The 20,702-nt window shown below is 44.7% G+C and overlaps 2 protein-coding genes across 7 annotated transcripts; one reads left to right on the forward strand and one right to left on the reverse strand.

Annotated features, from left to right (window-relative positions):
* Positions 1-560: 560 nt before the first annotated feature.
* On the forward strand, positions 561-3,663 carry ARPC5L (actin related protein 2/3 complex subunit 5 like). Of its 2 annotated transcripts, none has more exons than XM_062505798.1 (4): positions 561-700; positions 864-945; positions 1,219-1,395; positions 3,050-3,663. In XM_062505798.1, the coding sequence occupies exons 1-4, from the start codon at positions 561-563 to the stop codon at positions 3,110-3,112; spliced, it is 462 nt and encodes a 153-aa protein (XP_062361782.1). In that variant the 3' UTR covers positions 3,113-3,663. The 2 variants fall into 2 exon arrangements, with proteins under 2 accessions (XP_062361782.1, XP_062361783.1); XM_062505799.1 differs by having other exon boundaries at positions 873-945.
* GOLGA1 (golgin A1) lies at positions 1,134-20,639 on the reverse strand. 5 transcript variants are annotated; one of them, XM_062505794.1, is made up of 23 exons: positions 20,568-20,639; positions 19,911-20,221; positions 18,266-18,356; positions 17,497-17,571; positions 16,921-17,018; positions 16,366-16,398; positions 15,713-15,841; positions 15,274-15,443; positions 14,783-14,894; positions 14,566-14,661; positions 14,216-14,341; positions 13,253-13,348; positions 12,716-12,811; positions 12,315-12,467; positions 11,991-12,086; positions 11,173-11,262; positions 10,290-10,392; positions 9,861-10,018; positions 9,531-9,692; positions 8,982-9,041; positions 8,280-8,444; positions 7,427-7,513; positions 1,134-1,255 (listed from the first exon to the last, which is right to left on the reverse strand). In XM_062505794.1, exons 2-23 carry the CDS (start codon positions 20,043-20,045, stop codon positions 1,250-1,252), a joined length of 2,337 nt encoding a protein of 778 aa, XP_062361778.1. In that variant the 5' UTR covers positions 20,046-20,221; positions 20,568-20,639; the 3' UTR covers positions 1,134-1,249. The 5 variants fall into 5 exon arrangements, with proteins under 5 accessions (XP_062361778.1, XP_062361775.1, XP_062361776.1 ...); XM_062505791.1 differs by lacking the exon at positions 1,134-1,255 and adding an exon at positions 1,385-2,717 and having other exon boundaries at positions 15,274-15,431; XM_062505792.1 differs by lacking the exon at positions 1,134-1,255 and adding an exon at positions 1,385-2,717 and having other exon boundaries at positions 9,900-10,018.
* Positions 20,640-20,702: the final 63 nt, after the last annotated feature.

A 20,702-nucleotide genomic window follows, 5' to 3' on the forward strand; every position in this document is an offset into this window, starting at 1 on the left:
GTGTGTGTGTGTCTGTATCTGTTTCTGTGTGTCTGTGTGTCTGTATCTGTGTCTGTATCCGTGTCTGTGTGTGTGTGTCTGTATCTCTTTCTGTCTGTCTGTGTGTGTGTGTGTCTGTATCTGTTTCTGTGTGTCTGTGTGTCTGTCTGTATCCATGTCTGTGTGTGTGTGTCTGTATCTGTTTCTGTGTGTCTGTCTGTGTGTCTGTCTGTATCCGTGTCTGTGTGTGTGTGTCTGTATCTGTTTCTGTGTGTCTGTGTGTCTGTCTGTATCCGTGTCTGTGTGTCTGTATCTGTTTCTGTCTGTCTGTGTGTGTGTGTCTGTATCTGTTTCTGTGTGTCTGTGTGTCTGTCTGTATCCGTGTCTGTGTGTGTGTGTCTGTATCTGTTTCTGTCTGTCTGTGTGTGTGTGTGTCTGTATCTGTTTCTGTGTGTCTGTCTGTATCCGTGTCTGTGTGTGAGCCCCCGCGCGGGGCGGGGCGGGGCTGCCGCGCTGTTTCCGGTTCCGGTTTCGCCGGGGCCGGCGCCGTTTCCGGCTGGCGCGGGGCCGGGGCGGCGGGGATGGCGCGGAGCACGCTCTCGTCCCGCTTCCGCCGCCTCGACATCGATCAGTACGACGAGAACCGCTTCGTGGAGGAGCCCGAGGAGGCGGCGGCGGCCGAGCCCGATGCCAGCCCCGAGGTGGAAGCGCTGCTCAGGCAATATCCTTTGAGCCGGAGAGCGGGGGAGTCCCGGGGAGCGAGGGAGTCCCGGGGACCGGCCGCGCTCGGCCGCTCGGGGCCGCAGCCGGGCTCTCCCGCAGCCGCCCGTGAGCGCGGTGCGGTTCCACGCGCAGCCCAGGTCGCGGTTTGAGTCCTTGACCCGCCGCCGCACAGGCGAGGCGCTCCGGGCCTTCCACACCGCCATCCGCAGCTCCCCGGGCAGCAGCAGGAGCCAGGCCATGAAGGTACCGGGCCGGGGGCGGGCAGGGCGGTGCTGGGGCGCTCCAAGTGACAGTGGCACCGCACAGATCTGAGCGGCACCGCTGCGGTTAATGAGCTTGTGCTGGCATGGGTGATCCCCGTGTGTTTAACCCTTCCTCCTTTAAGCCCAAAACCGCTCACCTCGCTTACAGAAATAGCCCAGCCTGGAGCGTGGCCGTCTCTTGCCAAACACGAGTCTTGGGATTGTTCACAACTGTTCTCGTTCTCACATTTCTCTCTTTGCCTTGTCTTCCCAGGAGCAGGCCCAGGGAACGATGCTTAAAGTCCTCACATCTTTTAAAAGCAGTGAAATAGAACAAGCGGTGAATTCGTTAGACAGAAACGGTGTTGATTTGTTAATGAAGTACATTTATAAAGGATTTGAAAAGCCAACAGAAAACAGCAGTGCAATATTACTTCAGTGGCATGAAAAGGTACGTGTTTGGAGCTTGGCTCAGTCACGCTCGCAGGGTCCTGGTCAGTGGTTTCAGGAGAGCCCCTGAAGAGAAGCAGGTGATGGCAGGGCTTCATCTCTGAGGAGCTCAGTGTTTCCTTTCATCTTTGGTCTCTCTGAGCCTGCATTCACAAAGCCTTTGCTTGTATTTCAAACCTTACCCTCTGCCATGGGGAGAGGAAACTTATGGCAGGGAGTTCTCCCTGCTGGAGAAAGTCTCATGCTGCCTTTGGCACCCAGCACGTGCAGGAGAAGGGGTGGGAGTGGAGATGTGAGCAGGGGGACAGGGCAGCTGCAGCCTCCTCTCTGGCCAAGCTGAGGGGGCTCAGGCTGCCTCAGGTCTGGCAGTTTGCATCAGCTGAGTCACAGGGTTTAGCAATCTGGTTTGGTTTGCCCCAAACCAGAGGGGATTTTTGAGGTCTCCAAAGATTCCACTGGGGACCAGCAAGGGCCTCTTGTGTTTCTGTGGAATGTCAGTTGTGAAACAGGGCATGTGGGATGTGTTCAGCAGCTGACTGTGGAACCTCCTTCCCTGTCTGTGATGGGATGAGGCACGTTCTAGGTTGAGGCACATCCCTGAAGCAGCTGCCGAGTGCCACTGCCCTGGGCAGGAATCCAAAGGAAATCTTCCCCCACTGCAGGGGTTTTAGCTGAAGCCCTGGCTGTCAGTGCTCCTAGGAAAACTGATCCCTGGGAATGCTGCAGCTCTCTGTGCAGGGCAGCTGCTGTGAATGCTGGTGTCATTTTCCCAGGGTGCAGAGCTTTTTCCTGATGTAGCGTCACTCCAGCTATTGGCTGCTGTCACCAAGCCTTGACAAGGGAGGAGGGAATTTCTCAGGACAGCAACGAATATGTTTCTGCTTGTTTGTTTTTTCTTTTCTTTTTCTCCTGTTGTTTTCACTGAGGTGCTTTCAGGTAAGCGTGGGTGGTGCTCCCAGCATGGGAGGTGACACACCACCACCACCCTGACTGGTACTCAGAGCATGTAGGGACATGAAAGGCATTTCATCCTGTGTTGTGAAAGGAACAAGGCAGGGCTGAGTAGGCTGGGCAGGGTTTAAAGCCCGGTGTTCTGCTTTGCAGCAGTACTGGTAGGATGTGTGGCTTGCTCAGAGCAGAGTCAGCTCAGTGGTAGTACCAGTCTGTCCTCTGGAAAAGGCCTGTGGCAGGTCTGGTAGCTCAGGAACCTGCCTGAAGCACCTGCAAGTCCTGCTCCAGGTGGGTGTTCGCATTCATCCAGTCGTGTTCCCCACTGCTGTGTCTCACAGTGCTCTCATGTGCCTGTGCTCTCTTGGACTGTGGCTGCAAAGCAAATGCCCCATTTTCAGCAGTCAGCTTAAATACTTATTTTTTCACAGTCACCTCCATCTTCTAGACTTCGGAAGGAAACACTGTTCACATTGAGGGACACAAATGAAACTGAAGTGAGCCCTTCCTCCTCCTCAGGGATATGGGAGGTGTGACAGTCTGCTGCATGCAGAACTGGAGCCCTCGAGATCCAAAAGATGGTTAGATTGCGGAGAATGGCAGTTTCTAGTTTTGGTGAAGAGCCATAGTCCCTTCTGTGGCTAAACTCTTCAGTGTTTGTTCTGTGTGGGACTTGGTGACTCTGTAACCTCTCTCCTTTCCCACAGGCACTGGCAGTAGGAGGCCTGGGCTCCATAGTAAGAGTTCTCACAGCAAGAAAGACTGTGTAAAGACTGTTAACTTGGACAGAGGTGACGGTCAGGTTTGGATTCAGAAGAAGGAATGAGCTGAAATTACACTGGTCCATCTTTATTAGAGATTGCAATCTACTGAAATCCTACAGTAACCTCCTCTTGGAATGCTTTTAACCTTAAAGGTGTGGGAAGAGTAAAGGTATTCCTGCATATTCTGACTATCACATATAGGAGCCAAGACATTCTCCTGCTCCCTTCTATCATGTCTATCAAGGCAGAGAGAAGGCACACTCCTGCCTCTTATTACTGTAAGTGAACAGGTATTTCAGATGCTGCTTTAGCCAGGTGTGGTGATAAAAGCTCCTGTGTGTCCTGCTTAGTCCCAAGATAGCTGTGTCCAGGCCGAGATGCTGCAGCTGAGGGTGGGAGAAGGGCTGTAAGAACGGCGACTTTGAACGTGTGGTGAAGGAATGTTGGACTCTGGGCTTGGGTTAATGTAAAGTGAAGTGCCTGCTGCATCAATAAAGTTCTTGGATCACACGAGTTAAATTCATTTTCAGCTAAATTTTAAGTCTGACACTTACTCCAAAGCAGGCCTGCAATAACCCAGTCCAACCCAGTGTCCACCTTTGTAGGACTGCTCCTAACTCCAGCTACTTAGAGAATTTGTCCTCAAATCCAACACTGACCTGGATGTAGGGAGTGAGACCAAGCTCAGCTGTTCCAGTCAAGACTTCTAAGATGCAGTGAATAGAACACATAAGAACCCTGGGTTTGATTTTTGTATTCTTGTCCACACTAGAAAGTTGAGAAGATAGTTCAGAACTTGTGATTTATGTATTAGTGTGCCCTCTGCACCAAACAGACATGTGCTTTGCCAAGGCAGAACACAACTCCTGGATCCATGGCTATCCCCATGTCCCTCTGGCCCAGGCAGGGCTGGCTCCCTGCCCTTTGGCAGCAAGGAGCAGCTGCTTGGGGAGCCCCAGCTCCACCCAGCCCTGGCTCCCATCAGCTGCTCAAAGTGCAGCAGCAGCTGTTCCTGGTGGGAGGTGATTTTGGAAGCAGCAGTGCCACCTCACTGTGGCACAACTCCCTTCCTGTGAGTGGCCTTGGTGGCACACCCTCCCTCACCCTGGGCAAAGGTGGGGTTTGGGTCATGCTTTACAAGTCAATTTTAAATAGCTATAGCAACCCAGGGGAAATAAGCAGAACTATAAAAAGAAAGAAATCAAGATTAGGTGTTTGATCCAAAATGTATTGCACCACAAATTTCATAGTTGTTTCATCATACAATCCATATTTACAGCATAGAAGGAAATTAATCCAATGGTGATAGAAAGGATTATGTATAACCACTGTTCTGAGACGAGGGAAAGTGCATTAGCTTTTTAATACATGTATACACACCAGTCTTGCTCTGATACCTAACAAAAACTCAACACTTAAGAACTAGTTTATGGTAAATTGATCCTGTATGAGTTTTGGGATCCAAAACTGAAATTGTTAGTGAATATATAACCTAAGATTTTACTTTGTCATTCCATTCCAGGCTGCCTGTCCTGCTTTCCTTACTGTTCAGCAGTAACCTTTGAAGCCAGGATCAGCATAAACCCAATAGGCATTCAGCAGGGAGGAGTGGGAGTGAGGGAGTCCTGACCCCTGGTCCCACAGAAACAGAGCAGGGCAAAGGGACATCAGAAAGGAAAATATCTCAGAGAATAAAATCTTCCAAGAACCAACAGGGTTATTCCACCCTGCCATATCTCAGTACAGAAACAGTTGAAATAAATGTACTTTTTGATTGTCTATTTTCACAGTAGAGCAGGGCTGAACCCTTCCATGCTCTGTCCTGTCTGGAAGTGCCATGAATCTGGTTACTAAAGACTGTTTGGACAAGATTTAGTGTACCAAAACATTCGGTTAGTTCTCTTAACTTCAGACAAATGGAATCTGGTTCTAAGCTGAGGAACATCACCTGTGCCCAGTACCAGCTCCAGGGACTACCCAGTGTCTGGGGTGGGGCTGTCTGGGAGAACAGCAGAGTCTAGACCCTCTGGATCTCCACTGGAGAAAGCTTGAATTATCCTGAATATATTTAACAGAAGTATGAAGTTCCTTGTAAGAGAATTCCCAGAACTGCAGCGTGTTTACTGAACTCCATACACGTGAAGATTTTTGGAAATAGGTCTCAGTTTTCAGAAATCAGACTTAATGCTGCTTCCCATTTGGACCCAGATTTTGCAGTGGGGTTAATAACTGGGCGAAATTGTGCTTCCAGGGAGGAAGTGCCACCTTGGTCCCCTTTCCTTATTGTATCAGGAAAACAAACTGCTGGAACCTCGACTTGTTCACTAAGAGTTGAATTTTGCCCTCAAACTCCTCATGAGCAGTTTTTCTTTTACCATAATAGTCAGGACATAGTTAACAGATTCATAACAGTTTTTAAGCATCAGTATTTGAAGTACAGAAAACCACAACCAAAGAGGCAGATCCTGGTTATAAGGATGTGTTGCTAGCAGACTTGGAAGAAAAAAAATGTGAATAAAAAGTGTTTGGTACCATCATTCTTCACCCTTTGTCACTAGACTTTTTTTTTTTTTTTTAATAAAAGGTATTTTTCAGTGTGGATTTACAATACCTGGAACTCAGCTTTAAAAATTTAAAATGTTTCCTACCCCTTTTCCCACTGCTAACAACCTATGGAACAGGCTAATGGATTAGTTTTAAAGGCTACTGAGGATTAGGTACTATAATTAAGACCATTTTAAATATTATTTTTCTTTAAGAAAAGTAAAATCAGACAACTCTAAAGTTGTGCTCTCAAATTAAATAATCAACATGCAGCCTTGAGGACTGCAGACCAGGATAAATGCACCTTAAATTACACAGTGATATGAAAAAATGCCAACCATTAGTTATGTCAGTATTAGAAGGCAAGGCAGAGTTCTTTTTTGGTTAAAGCTCCTGCTCCTGTCCTGTGAAAGGCTTTGCAAACCATCCCACTCTCAACACTGTTCTGCCAACACATTTTTCACTGCTGGCTTCTCACAGCCAAGCAGCTTTTCTGTGCCCAGAGTCAATGGACTCCAGCACCCTGAACAGCAGCTGGAATCACCATCCCAAAAGCCTGAACTGACAGCCCTGCTGTCAGCAAGGTCCTCAGAACCCTCTGGTGCCAGGAACCCAGGAGTGACGAGCACAAGGAGCTGCTCCTGTCACAGACACTGAGGTGGTCCCTGACTCCAGCCCAGAACTGCTCCAGTCTGTAGTGAAACGTCTCCTTGCACAGTATTAGTTTTGTAAACAGAGCCAGAAGTTCTTGTACAAAATACTGCAATGACAGTGATTAAGACACACCTGGAGCAGTGTGTTCAGTATTCTTTTCACAGAAAGAAGTGCCTGGATACTGCCTGCCACCTTCAGGTTCCCTTAAGGCCACAGAGTCCTTGGGCTCGAGATGGACGGCCGGATGCTACCTTTGGGAGACGGCTTTGACCCAAACCAGGACATCTAGGACACAACAGCACAACACACTTCACACAGGGTTTGCACTCTTAGGATGTGAAAAAGAAAGAATATGGTACACAGTCATGTTCTTATCATTTGATGGAAAGACCTATTTATACCTCAGAACGCTGCAGACTCCAGACTGGAGAAGTGGAGGCAGCTTCACACAATCAAATCTGGAAGGAACAGCACCCACTTCCCACAGGTGAAAATGACTGAGGATTATACTTACATATATTACTTTCAAATAATTTCAAAGTAGAACTGTACAGTCATTTAAACACAGTGCCTTTAGTCAATGTGGCATTACAGTGCTCCCTGAACCAGATGGTGAGGAAACCTCTTCATCTGCAGACTGAACATCCCAGCTCCCTGGGTGGGCAGGGATGATGCAGGACTTGGAGCTGAGGCAGCACTTGCTGTTGAACATTCCCTAACCACCACACAGCCAGGGCCATGCAGATCTCATCTTAGCCCATGGAAAGGAGACACAGATCTTGGTGTCTGAACCCAATGTCAAAAGGACAAAGCCAGAATAAGGCTCCTGCTGTTAAGCACTGACTCTGTTTGGGCAAGAAGGTTCCAGCTTCTCCCTACAGATCAATTGCACTGGGCAAAGCTGTGCTCTAACTCCTCTGAGCACCAGAAAGCTGCTATTTCCCTCACTGAAATGGACAATTCCTGGCATTCATGCATGTGATCAACATTTTAATAATAAATTACATCTATTATTGTAGCTAACATTTGGAAAAAAGACACTTTTCCTAATCTCTCAGCATCTAGGAATTGTCACTGTCTCCTGGGAATCCCATTAGACTACATATGGCACAGAACCCTTACCTTGTATTCCAGAGTTTCTTTGAGCATGTTTTCTTCCTCTTGTGAAAAATTCAGTAACACAGACACAGCTTTGATGAGATGGAATGCCTGAAAGAAACCACAGAGTTGTGTTGCTTATGATACTCTGAGGCTCTACACTCAGGACTATGGTGCAGCACAAAGGTCTGTAGGTCTGTCACAGACTTCAGCAGACCAGCAGCCTCCCATTATTGCCAGTTGCAGTGGACTAGGATGGCCTGTATCTTCTGTGTTTCCTGGCTTTCTGTTCTTTAACAGTTGTTTTGGAGAAAGAAGACAAGTGGGAGGCTGGTTATTCAGAGTAGAGAAGCAGTCTGGCCCCTGCTTTGAAAAGTGTTTTAAACCAGCATGACTACCATGAAATCATACAGTTATTTTTTTACCTTATCCACTGACTTGCAATTAAGTGGGTTTTGTTGGCATGACTTTTTAACTTTAACACAACATGTGGAGAACAGGAAAGAGCTCCAAATGCACAAGGAATTACCTCTTATAGACCAATAGCAAGTGATTCCGTGATTTTCTTGTTTTTTTCCTCTTTCTTAAATGTACAGCCATTCTAATTTCATACTCCATATGCTCTTCAGAGCAGTGCAGTGGGAATCTCTTGCAGATGCAAATCTCTAACACCCAGATGTAACTACCTCTAAAAACTCACATTTCCCTTTCATGTAGTCTGTACTTCCAAATACATTGCTGTCAGCTATTTTATTACTCCTGCTGTACACTTTAGTTGTAAAATTATGGAATTGGCATAAAGTGTCTTTAGGAGGTGACAGGTGGCAATTTCTAGAGAAAGACAAATGTAGAAAGAGAAGGTAAGTGGCACCTTTACCTCAGATTCCCTGCAGGACATGAACTTTAGTACAACATGTTTAAGGTACTCAAAGTTTATCTCCCTCGAGTCGTTCAAGTCAGAGTTGTTGGTGACAGTCACAGAAGCATTAGGCACTTCAGAATTTGCACGTAGCTCAGGTACCTCACTGTCAGGCCTTATTTTCTACAAAAAAAAAAAAAAAAAAAAAACACAGAAGAAAAAGAGAAGTACATTGCAGATGCTGTTAGCTTGACACTGGGAAGGGTCTGGGTTCAGGATATCTACAGGGGGTTGTACCCACAGGTGGGTACAAACTGGGCAGCAACAGCTCCTCATCCTTCATAGGGTCACAGCAGACAAGTGTCTCCAACCCTCCCTACACTCCAGGACAGGAGCTGGTTGATGTCACTGTTCTGTGTGCATTACCCAAACCAGCATGGAACTGGCTCTGTGGTGGAAACTATCCCTTGGTCATTTTCTCCTATCACTAACCTGCTCTGAGCCTTTCAGACGTTGAAATTATTCTGAAGAAAGCCCACATCAGAGCAAAAATAACAATTTTAAAACCTCTGTTATTTTTTTTAAATGGATCTGTTTTCTTGGAGAGATAAACCATGGCAGAGGGATGAAAGGGGAGTTACCAGTCAAGTTTTTGGAATGATAGTGCAAGTACCTGCCAGCAAGTGCCATCTGAAGAGACTGAAAACACAAAACCCTTACCAGCTCTTTCTGGAGAGTTTTCTTGAGTTCTGTCATTCTTTGCTGAAGCTGCTTTATCATCTGTAAGCACAGCAAAAGAGAGTTTAACACAGTATTCCTTGTCAGGACCCCCAGGTATCTGGAGAAACCCATGATAAACGAGTACTGAATAAAATAATAATTAACCAACACTGACAGCTGTGAAGAAGCAACCTGAAAGCCTTGGCTTGCCAGCTGCACACAGCAGCAGGCATGTGACAGGACACTTGGGCTTTCATGTGTCAGCACCGTGGAACTGAACTGAATTCACACTAAAGAGCTCTGCAGGAAAGCTGTAAATAGTATCATTTGGTGCATCTTCCTGCCAAAATAGATCAGGATTCATGCAGCTCTTGCTGCAGTTTTTATTCATGGCTGGCAGATACTTGTGCAATCCAGAGAAAACCATTTACTCACAGAGTACTGGATTCAAATTGGACAGGCCTGTCCTTTTAAAGCTGCAGCACAGGCAGCACCAATTACTTGGCTTCCTAATTAAAAGGGGAAAGACTACAAGCTGTTTCTGTTCACCTTGTTTTTCTCAGCAATTTGCTGTTCCAGCTCTCTGTTATCCTTCTGAAGTTGAATGACATCTGCAGCTGCCACTTCTCCATTCTGTTCCACCACAGAGTTTTCTGGAGAAGGGAAATGCTCATTGTTCAAGGCCCTTGTCGACTCCTCCAGTTCTAAAACCTATAAAAACAAACAGTGAAGTGGAGAGATTATCACGACATTTGCAGCCCAAGAGCACTCCCCAGGGAAAAAGCCAGACTTGGTTTTGGCTGTCCAAACAGGGGGGCTCCTGCACACCTCCCTCTTTTCCCAGAAAGTCTGACAAAATGGATTTGCAACTGCGCTCACATTTTTCTCATGCTCTCTAGCCAACAGGCACTCCTGTACCTGCAGCTTCAGATCATCAATTTCTTTTCTTGCTGTTTCCTCTTTCTCCACTGCTTGGCTCTGATTTGCTTCCATGTCCAACTGTAACTGATGCACCTGCAGCAAGGCAGCTTCATGGTCTGGGAAAGGAGAGACCTGCTTAGTAACAGTTGTGCACATCAGATGGGAGTGTGTAATCCATTTGGTCTCTCATATGACAGAAAGCCAGGGGAGAGACAGAAAGACAGAAGAGAGACTCTCTAATTGTTAGTGAAAATTAAACCATCTTGAAAATTCCAGGAGACTAAATATGGAAGAGAAATCTAGAAAAATTACAATCTACCAGATAAGGCCAGAACTAGAGACTGTACTTAAAGTTGTCTGGGATACAGTAGACTCATTTGGACTAACCTTGACTGAGTTGGTTCAGTTCTTCCTTCTGTTTTAGCAGCAGATCACATTTTTCATCAATCAGCTGGTCTTTCTCTTTTATTAAGGCATTCAAATGTGAAACCTTCAAAGAAGAAAAACAATGAACAGAAGTCATTAAAGACATAAAACAGGAAGAGGGTGTTGAAAGATCCAACATCCCTCAGAGGCACAGCAGGCACTACCTCCACAATGCTGCCCCCAGTAACAAGCCCTGAAGTTAACACTGGAAGAGCTAAACCCCACCTGGCTTCTGTGCCACTATCAGATTGTCACAGCCAGCATGTGGCAGCTGCAAAAGCCCCTGAGAAAAACAGGAGATGTCCCAGCAAGCACAGATCTACAGCAATCCCAGAAGAATAAAGAAACCAAAAAGTGGGACTAACTCCAGTCAAACTTTCTCAGTTGACAGTTCCTACTTTAAGCAAACACAAGCTCACATTATTCACTATTTTTTGTACAGGAAGAACCAAACAAGACTACCTAGAACTGACATTTGGTACTGGATACAAGCTCCTCCCTATGAGGAAATGTACAATTTTACAACTGCTATGCTCTGGAGGAACCAGATGTACACAGGCACTGAATGGAACTCACCAGAACAAACAGGTTTCTTTAAAAGAAGCTTCCAGGTGTCAGAGGCTCCCCTTGGCTGGTGCACTGAGACAGCAACACCTCACATATTACAGGGCTCTGAAACAGTCTCAGGTTTATTGAGGCAGCCACTGCTGTCTCATATGCTGTGGATATGATTCTGACCAATGGTCTTGAATATTTATTTAGGATAAATAAATCCAAACCTAGTCTGCCCTTTCAAAGGTTGGGATATCTCAAATACATTTTGAAACAGTCATTATTAGCCAACCTGCTGCTGTAATTCCTCTCTCTGCTTCCGTGTTTCTTCCAATGCTTTGGCAATTTCCACACTGACAGTTTCTCTGCTGCTTATCTCATTCTGCAAACCACAAGTAATTGAGAGGTTATGTGAGACAACTAAATCAAGTCTGCCTCTCATCTTTAACCCCAAATCTATTAGGACTTATTTATCACATTTATCAGTGTTCCAACACACAATTTCCAAATGAGTTAAGCTTGTTTTACTGACTGCTGTTCTCTGCAGATGCAAGAGCAACACAGAACTGATGTAAGAACCCAGACAAACCAAATGCTTACAAGATCTTTCAGCTTGAAGTCTCTATTACAAAGAAGTAGCTCCTTGCTACAACAGATCTTTATTCCAATTGTGCATCCAGGAGGAGTTATGGAAAAAATTCCAACCATCTAAAATTACAGTCAAAACTAGATAAAATGTAAATACTCAACTAATTTAAGTTTTTAACATTTTGGTTTGCACACTGTGAGTGGAATCTGGTGTTGAACCATTCTGTATTCACCACTGCTAACAGCATTTCCGAGCTCTTCACATCCCTGACAATATGGGAATGTGTTATTTCTGCCTGATTTAGGCAGACCCAAGCATTCTGGTTCAGAAAAGGATCAGCCCTTTGTCATGCTTCTCAAATACATTTCTACTGAGTACCAGAGATGATTTACAGCTCCAAGTACCTGCACCCAGAACAGGTAACAGGTCTCGAAGCACTGAATGTAACCCACTGTGATGTTTACTGTTCCCCAGCCTCATCTCTGTCCCAAGCCAATGTCAGTACCCAGCTCAGCACTCACCTTTAACCTGCTCAGTTCAGACTCTTGCTGTTTTAAAGAACTCTCATACCCTTCTTTGCTTCCTTTGAGGTTTTCATTTTCCTTTTCCAGTTGGCTCTGTAAAATAAAGTGTTTAAATAAGCAGTACAATTATTCTAATGTTTTGTTTAAAGAATTAAACATATCTAATGCTTTGCTCATATTTAGTTCCTAAAAGTAGGAATCTTCTATTATAATGCCAGGAGTGCTGAATAAGAACATTCAGACAACAAGCAAGCTTGACAAGCTGTGTTAAAATCACGTTGTGAAGACTCTCACAATCCACCAGAGAGTTTCTGTACTTACAATCCTGTGCTGAGTTGTTGTTTTTTCCAATTCCCAAGCTTTCTCAAGAGCAGCAATCTGAGACTCCAGCCCAGTCACTTTCTGATCATACTGATGTTTCTCACTTAAAATCTGTTGCTGCAGTTGACTTCTTTCGTCCTCTAGATCAGTTTGCTTAAGAGAAGTAAAGAAAACCACATTAATAAAATGGTATTTTGATATCATTCTGACAGGATCAGACACCATTCCACGAGAGACTCTCAAACTAAAGAACATTATTCATTTGGCAGCAGTGTCATGTACTCACAGACTGGAGCTCAGGAGACCAACAGCATGAAAACAAACACTTGAATAACAAAACAGAGAAGGGATTGTCTTTGGGGATGCTGGTTACTGGTCAGTGAAACATGCAGGACACTCACCAGCTTCTGGATCTTCAGATCCTGGTCAGCAGCTGCTTCTCTGCTCTTTTGCAATGTTTCTGTTGCAATCTGTAGTTTCTCTTCCAGTTCTTTATTCTAAAATTACACCATGAATTAAATTCCTTATCCACTGGCATCTATGTTACTAAAAAAAGTCTTTATAATACAGAGTGGCCAAGGAGGGGAAGGTAAATGGTCAATCCCTGAAACCACAGAGATCAAAGAGGCTGCCTATTTGACACATGCTGGTTTTAGAAATTCTTCACCACAGCACTGCCCCAGCAATGCTTGCACTTGAGTTACTTATTTCTTAGTACAGGGAGGAGCTGCAAAAAATCTCTACCTTCACCTCTAGGTCCTCCTCCACCCATGAAGTGAGGAGATGCCCAGAGACACTGATCAATTATTCTCCTTTCAAGACTAAATGTGACTAAATGTGCAGTCTCACCTTGGGCTGGGAGTGCAGTGAGGGGAGGAGAAATAGGGTATAGAGGATGAAAAGAGTGGGAATCTGTGGTAAAATTAAAAACTACTCACCTGTGTTTCCAACTGGTTCACAACCTCACTGTGCCGTGTCCTGTCTGTCAGTACCTGCTGCCTGCTCTCCTCCAGTCTCTGCTCAAGAGCAGCTTTCTGAAGATTACATTGAGGTGAAGAACACGAGGAAGGATGGACAAAGACATAAGTTTGGGGGATAATTTAAATTTTCCTTTTTATTTCATTAATAAGGTAAAAAACAAGGGGGGGGGGGCAGAATGCTTTAATATCTCTAGATGGACTTTACACTGCCTTGAGCTTACTAAGCCAAGTCCTTTTGTCACAGCAACACCGAGGTGATGTGACTGTAGGCACCCTGACCAGGAGAGAGCAAACACCCCCTTGCCTCCCCAAGACCCAGCTGGGGAAACATTGCTCCAGGCTGATTCTGAGCAGGAGCATCAGTGCTTGAGAAAGAGATCAAGAAGCAGTGAGAGAGAAAGGGGATTAACCACAGCTAAGTTTCTGGGTTTTTGTTGGTTTTTTTGTTGTTTAGCACTTCTGAGGCTGGGGTTTTCAGCATACCACATTCTGTTTGCACACCTATGTGCAAACAGTTCCCCTCCCTGCCCCACAGCCTTGCCAAAGAACAAGGAAAAGCATTCACTGTTCTTGTAAGAATAAATCAGAAAATATCCCAAATTGTTCCACCTCCTGTGGGGATGCAAAAAGCTGCTCTCTTCCTTCTAAGCAGTCAGATGCTGTGCCCAAACAGACAATGCAGAAAGACCAACACAGACATCTGTGCAGGACCTACACAAACAGGCTCAGTGTAGCCACCCATGTGTTCTGCCCAGCACGGACAGTGTGCCAAAACACACTGACAGGACAAATGTGGCTGTATGACATCAGCAGCTTTCCTTCCATGGATGAGAAGTAATCTATGATCTAAAAATCAAAAAAAAAAAAAAAAACCAACTGACTAATGCTGTACTTCTAAGCAGCTTTTAATTGTGTAATTACCTCTTTGAGCAGCTCCTGCACATGTTCATCTCCTGAAAGATTTCTTTCTAGCTTTTTTTCCAGGGAAGACACCTTTTCCTGCAGCTGTTCAGTAAGTTTATCTCTCTCAGCAAATTCAAAAGTCATCTGCAAGAATGAGAAATCACAGAATCTTTTTTGCAATGAAACTTTCACCTAATCTGTTGTGGTTTGAGTTTTGGAAATGCCAGTAGAAAGGGAAGTGCTACTGAAAAGAAAATATGATCCTGCAACACTTTCTGGACACCAAATAAAAGTGTATACAAAGGTGTACATTACCCAAATGTGCACCTTTACACCTGCAACAGCACATGCACCTGAAAGCACCTCACCTTTTGCTTCTGTTGCTCATATTCCACCTTCAGAGACTCATGCTCCACTTGTAACATTTCCAGTCTCTTCTCACAGCCAGAACCAGCCACTCGAGCCTAAACATTTTGAGAAATTACTTACTTTGAAACTTAATTTCCAATACCACATAACTATATCTAATCTAACTTCTGCAGACATGGAGCTCTTTGAATCAAATCTCACTTGGCTCAAACTTACATTTTGCAAGTCTACAGAAAGCTGCTGAATGACAGTTTGTAGCTCCTGTTCTCTTAACTCCAGAGCAGTGATCTTATTTTCTGCATTTGTCTCAGCTGTCATTAGTTCATCTCTTCATAGAAAGAGAATAAAAACAAGTGACATACTGTTCCACAAAAATAATCTTTAGCAGATAATTCTGCTGCTTATGAAAACGGACTAAGCATCATTGTCCTAAATCCAGCCACCATCATCAATCACTGCTTGATTATACATTTTCCAAAAAAAAAAAAGTGACAGTTAAGCATTCATACTATGAAAAAAGGAAATAATTTACCAAAAAAAGTATTACTATCATTGGCTTGGCATTTACATCCCCATAGCCACAGCAGAGGCAAAAATTCAATCAACTCACTACATCAATAAACTCTTCCAAAGAGACAGAACTGAGCAGGAAGTAAAAATACAGGGGAAACACATCCACTGCTCCTCTGAAATCCTCAGCTCCATACCTGCGAGCCTCCAGCTCCAGGAGCTGCTGCTGCAAGTCCTGGAGATCCTTCCTCAGGCCCGAGGACTCGCTCCTCGCCTCCCGCAGCTCCGCCTTGGCCCGGGTCAGTTCCTGAGCACGCGCCTCGAGCTCCTGCTCTGCTCTGCTCAGACATTCTTCCTTTTTCAAAAGCTGAATATTAGAAGATTGTCTTTGGCATTGCAGATGACTAGTAGCACTGATAAACCTTTTCATTGAAACTTGCCTGTTTCATTAATTTGTGGGCTGAATTAAGTGAGATGATAAACTATGTAATATTGTGTCCAGTACCTGCTGATAGGATTTTGACACTAACCAAATCTGTGTACAAGCATAAACGCTGAAAAAATGAATGTTGGGCTACCACTGACTTAATATCCTAGAAGAACTTTTAGGTAATCCAAAGTTTCAAATATTCTTACCATGTGTTTAACTTTGGCAATTTCTTGCTGCTGAAAGCCCTCCAGTTCATCGATTTCATCTCGTTTTTGGAAGAGGTTCAAACTCTGCTCCCTCATCTCTTGTAACTGTGTTTGAAGCATTTTTTTTTCCTGATAAATGAACGGAACCAAAGGAAATCAAAGGATATGTGCATGCTCATGTCAAGTTAAGGGGAGTTTAGGTAAACTCTCTGGGAAAGAAATCTTGTCTTGCAGCCATACAGCTCCTGATAGTGCTCCACATAGTACTAGAAATCCTTTCAGATTCATGTCACAGTGCAAATTACCAAACTTCAAAAAAACATAAAAAAGAAATCTGAATTCATTACAATGCCCACCAATGACCATAAAACTCTTAGAAATGGACAATGTTCCACCTTGCAGGAGGACAACTTTCCCATCACAACCCATTGTTCTCTACTTCCCTGTTGAAAAATAAAACCAGAAGGACCTCCCCAACCATTTGGGCTGGTAACAAAAAAAGAAAATTATTTGCCTCTCCCAATGAACAAAGACCGAATAATACAAAGGGCTGAAAAGAGTAGAGTTCTGATAGAGCTGGAAGTGTGCAGGATGGTGTTTGCAAATACACACACACACTACACCCCCTGAGAAAAACATCCAAGATTAATTACCTTTTCAACTTGAGCAAGTATTTCCATCCACTCCTGAACAAGAAAGAAAGAGAAAGAAGATATCAAAATCCATTTGTAGACTTTCAAGGACAGCAATTATGGTTTAAAAAAAAAGGAAAAAAAAATTTATATTGTTAGCAGATACTAAGCTTTGGTAATGATTAAAAAAAATAATCAGCAGCAGTACAGTAACAGCCAGTGCTTGAACAGATAAAAGCTGAGGAATCATTTATGCTACCCAAATACATAAGTTTTATGCAATTAAAATAAATGTGACAACAGGCCTGCTGCCAATGAATCTTATCCAAGCACAACCTTAAACTTCCATTAGGAGTTTTTGTGGGCTCTTGTTAAAACCAGTTGGAACAGTCTGAGCAGTGACAAGTCCTGCACCATTCCTGGCACCGAGCTCAGCGCTCCCTCCTTCCCTGAGCTCACACACAGTGTGACACAGCACACTCACACACAGTGCTGAACTATTATCTTAATTAATAGCAACATCTGCTTAAAACATCGGAGTCATGAGAGTCAAAAGTCCTGTTCAAGCTCTCTTACCTTGTCCTTTTTTCCCAAGGCCAAAGCCATTCCTTCAGCCATCTTGGCTCGACTGGCCTGATGAGCTTCATTCTGCTCCTGAAACTTCCTCATGGAGGCTACCAACAGAGAACCACCAGCTATATCAAAAACTCCTCTTTTAAAATTGCTTCTCACTTTTCTGTAAGTTATTTATAACTTTAAAGAGCTGCTTCTGCAAGCAATTAGCCCCATCTTGACTGTAGCACTAGCGCTGTGCTACTCATTCCCCCACGAATGGCCAAGAGCCAAAGCTAACAGCAGACAGGAATACTGCTCCTTGCTGGATTACAACAAAGCTGCAGGTTTCCAAAAGGTCTCTCCTGCATGCTAGCCCCAAATTTGGCAGAAGGAGTATAATAGCAACTTTGTTCAACACACTGCTACTGCTTTTTATGCTGTAAATAAAGTAACAACTCATGTTCTAATTGTTCACAGTAGAGAGGTGCACAGTTTGAAAGGAAATCATTAGCACACCTGTACACCAAACCTTTTTCCTTCCAACCACAGCAATTTTCAACTTAACTGAACAAAAAGGAAAAAAAGAAAAATACATACAATCCTGATGCTTTTCTAATGCATTTTCAAGCTTCTCTTTCATCTTCTGCAGATTCCGGATCTGATCAGCATAATCTTGTGTGAGGAGGGAGAAGAACAGACCACAAATGGACAGACATTGGGAAAGGACATATTTAGGGTAACACAAAAAGAAAAAAAATTAAAAAGAAGGAAAAAAAAAAGAAAAAAGGATGAGTGGAAAATGACAATGATTTTCTCAATCAGAAAATCATTCCTGCTGGGGAAAACTTGGGTGACCACAACAATGAACACAAGCAAATAGTTCTGTACTGTCCACAGGGTTGGCACAAACAGAAGGGCCTGTCCCAGGGGTGTCAGTCACACAGACAAAAGCAGAACCAGAGAATGAACAACTGTCGTTCCCTTTTTACTTCATCCAGAACAGTGATATATTTAACTCTGTTCAGAAAAGGTGTCTGGCACTGGAGGGTGCAAGGAAGGGTTAATTCATGGCCATTGCATCCATTTGCTCGTTGTTCCAGTCAGATGCTGTTTGAAACATGGGACAGAAAGCTATCCCAGTTGTCCCAAGGAATCACATACATGTATTGTTGAAATCAGCAAAGATCCAGTTGCCTTCATAAAAAATTAATGATACTGGATGCTCCCTTGTTGTCAATCAACAGGGCTGCTACAAATCAATTTTCAAAATACCCTAACCCCACGTATTTTTAATAAATTAAACCACGCAGATTCAAAGGAAAACTTTTCCTAAAGTAACAAGTTTTGTATGTATCAGGGCACATACCAGACAGTTTCACCTCCAGTTTTCTTATTTGTTCATTTCTTCTGAACAACTGGGATGAAAGATCCTCTCTGGAGCTGCTTCCATCAGAAGCCTTGGAAGAAAAGCAACATTCTGTAACTTAAAAAATTTAGAAAAAGTGATTCTGCCACACATTAAGTCTGGGATAATAACCACTCTCCTGCCTAGGAATAGCACTTGTTTTCCACATAGAGGGGAAAATTGTACTAGCACAGCAGAATGTGTATAAAATGCTGAAGGAGAAAACCAGTAAGGGCTTAATAGTGCTGGCTGCCTGTTCCCCAGAACAGAACACTTGGGAAGGAGCTGGGGCTGGGAACTGTTTGTCCAAACTGTCACTGAGGAGATGAGGAAATGGAATGACTGAGGGGGAGGAAATCAGGCTCTACAGCACAGGCACCGGGAAAGGTCAAGGAGAGAGTCACAAAAATCAAAGTAATTAGAAAAGAAGCAGTAATACTTTTCAGGTGGGATAAACTCACTGAAGCCCTGATGCAGCAATCTGTCACACAAAATCCACTGCATAACTGACTTACAAGTCCTCTGGTGTTTTTTGCTCCATAAAAATCAATAGCAAGAGCAGCTAAATGAATACTGATAGAACGACTAATTCTTGGAGGTTTTCTGAAAACCACTCTAAACTTTAGTCACTGCCATTACTTGTTTTCTGTTCTACAAACTTGCAAGATGGTAGACAAAATTTCTACATGAGAATTTCCTAAGTGGTAGAGGAAAAAAAAACCTATTTCCACTAAAAAATGTATCTAAACATTAGGAACTCCAACTTCCTGCTTAACAGAACTGAAATTTGAGCTGAGCTTCAAAAAAAAAATTATTTAAAGCTCAACTGTGTAAATAACTTCCTCACTCTGCACACAGCAAACAGAGACTTGCTGCTGGCTCTGCAGTGGGTCCTGCTGGCTCCAGTGGGGTGACACTGCCTTAATCCAGGCTTTCAAAAATGTGACAGCCAGCCATCCAGGGCAGAGGTGCCAGAGCATTCCAGGGTTTCACTTAACCCATACGCTCCTGCAATTTCACCACTTGTTTAAACAATGTTTTCTAATGAAAGCAAGGAACTACAACAGTTTTAGTGCAACAATACTGCACACGTCTTCAGCAGAGACAATGACTTGGGTAGGAGGAGTACCAGGAAGCCAAAAGGCAAAATGAAAACCAGCCAGCATCTAGCTGGCTTTTCTAATGACAGAGAAGCTGTGGCTGTCCTGTCCCTGGAAGTGCTCCAGGCCAGGTGGAGCAGGACTTGCAGCAGCCTGGTCTAGTGGAAGGTGTCCCTGTCCATGGAGGGGGTGGACGAGCTTAAAGGTCACCTCCAACCCAAACCATTCCAGGATCCTGTGCTTCAGTAATTAATTTTACTAACACGTATCTTACGCATAATTGCAGCTTTATTCAACATTTTATGCCTATCTAGCAATATTTTATATTGAAACATTCAATATTTAAGTTCACTCAAGCTAATGATATATTTATCCATTAAGAGATACACTTACAAAGATACCACAGCACATATTCAAATCGCACACTAGACTTAAAACAGTTGTCTGCAAAACTGCAATAAAAATACTGTCAGAGAAATCAGATTTCAAAGCAAGGTGTAACTCACAAAGTCGTCTCCAGAGTCTGCTCCCACCGACGTGATCGATTCCTTACTGACAGACCTGGGGATGCGGGCGGCTCCTCCGGGCCTGGGAGCAACCGCTGCCTCCTCTGCGATCTTCTTCTTCAATTTGGCAAACATTTTACTGCTCTACAGCCCTGAAATATCCAGGTCCTTTGGAAAGCCACGACCTCCAACGTTCAATACGCTGACACACTTGTCTAAAGCTTCCAAATGCTGAGACTTAATTCTGAGCCTCATCCACTGGTTTACTGCATTTCTACTGCCATTAAAGGCCATTCAAGGCCTGGCAGTACCTGAAAATCAAACAGAAATGGGTTCCACACTAAAAAATCCCCCACCGGCATGAATCATTTAAAGGTAATAGAAAACCTTCTAACATCACATCTGTTACAACACGTTAAAAAATCGGGTCTCGCGGAGCAGAAGCCGTTAAAGTCCCAAACGGCGGCGGGCCCGGGGAGCGGGCGGGTCCACTCAGCCCGGCCCCCACACACACGCGAGGGAGGCCCGGCCCGGCCCGGCCCGGCCCGGCCCGGCCCGCGGACGCTGCTCTGTCCCGAGGCACCGACGGCCTGTCACCGCCGCTCCCCGGCCCGGCCGCCCTCTGCTCTCCCGCTCCTCCGTCCCTTCGCTCCTCACCGCCCATTCCTGGCCGGGCCTCGCCGGTCCCGCGGCCGCCGCCGCCGCTTCTCCGAACACCGCCGACCCGGAAGCGCCGCGCGGGGCGGAAGCGGCGCCTGTCCCGGCCCGGCTCCTCCCCCGGTCCCGCTCCTC

Source organism: Cinclus cinclus, chromosome 19 (genome assembly GCF_963662255.1).
Source record: "Cinclus cinclus chromosome 19, bCinCin1.1, whole genome shotgun sequence".
NCBI classification, from domain to species: Eukaryota; Metazoa; Chordata; class Aves; order Passeriformes; family Cinclidae; genus Cinclus; species Cinclus cinclus.

Excerpts from the sequence above, each read along its gene's own strand:
- ARPC5L (XM_062505798.1), top strand. The coding sequence starts at position 561 with ATGGCGCGGAGCACGCTCTCGTCCCGCTTCCGCCGCCTCGACATCGAT. Across the intron at positions 701-863 it reads GTGGAAGCGCTGCTCAGGCA|CCGCCGCACAGGCGAGGCGC; the intron begins ATATCCTTTGAG and ends GTCCTTGACCCG. Across the intron at positions 1,396-3,049 it reads TACTTCAGTGGCATGAAAAG|GCACTGGCAGTAGGAGGCCT; the intron begins GTACGTGTTTGG and ends CCTTTCCCACAG.
- GOLGA1 (XM_062505790.1), bottom strand. The coding sequence starts at position 20,045 with ATGTTTGCCAAATTGAAGAAGAAGATCGCAGAGGAGGCAGCGGTTGCT. Across the intron at positions 12,812-13,252 it reads TGAACCAGTTGGAAACACAG|AATAAAGAACTGGAAGAGAA; the intron begins GTGAGTAGTTTT and ends GTGTAATTTTAG. Across the intron at positions 7,514-8,279 it reads TGTCCTGCAGGGAATCTGAG|GCATTCCATCTCATCAAAGC; the intron begins GTAAAGGTGCCA and ends GGTTTCTTTCAG.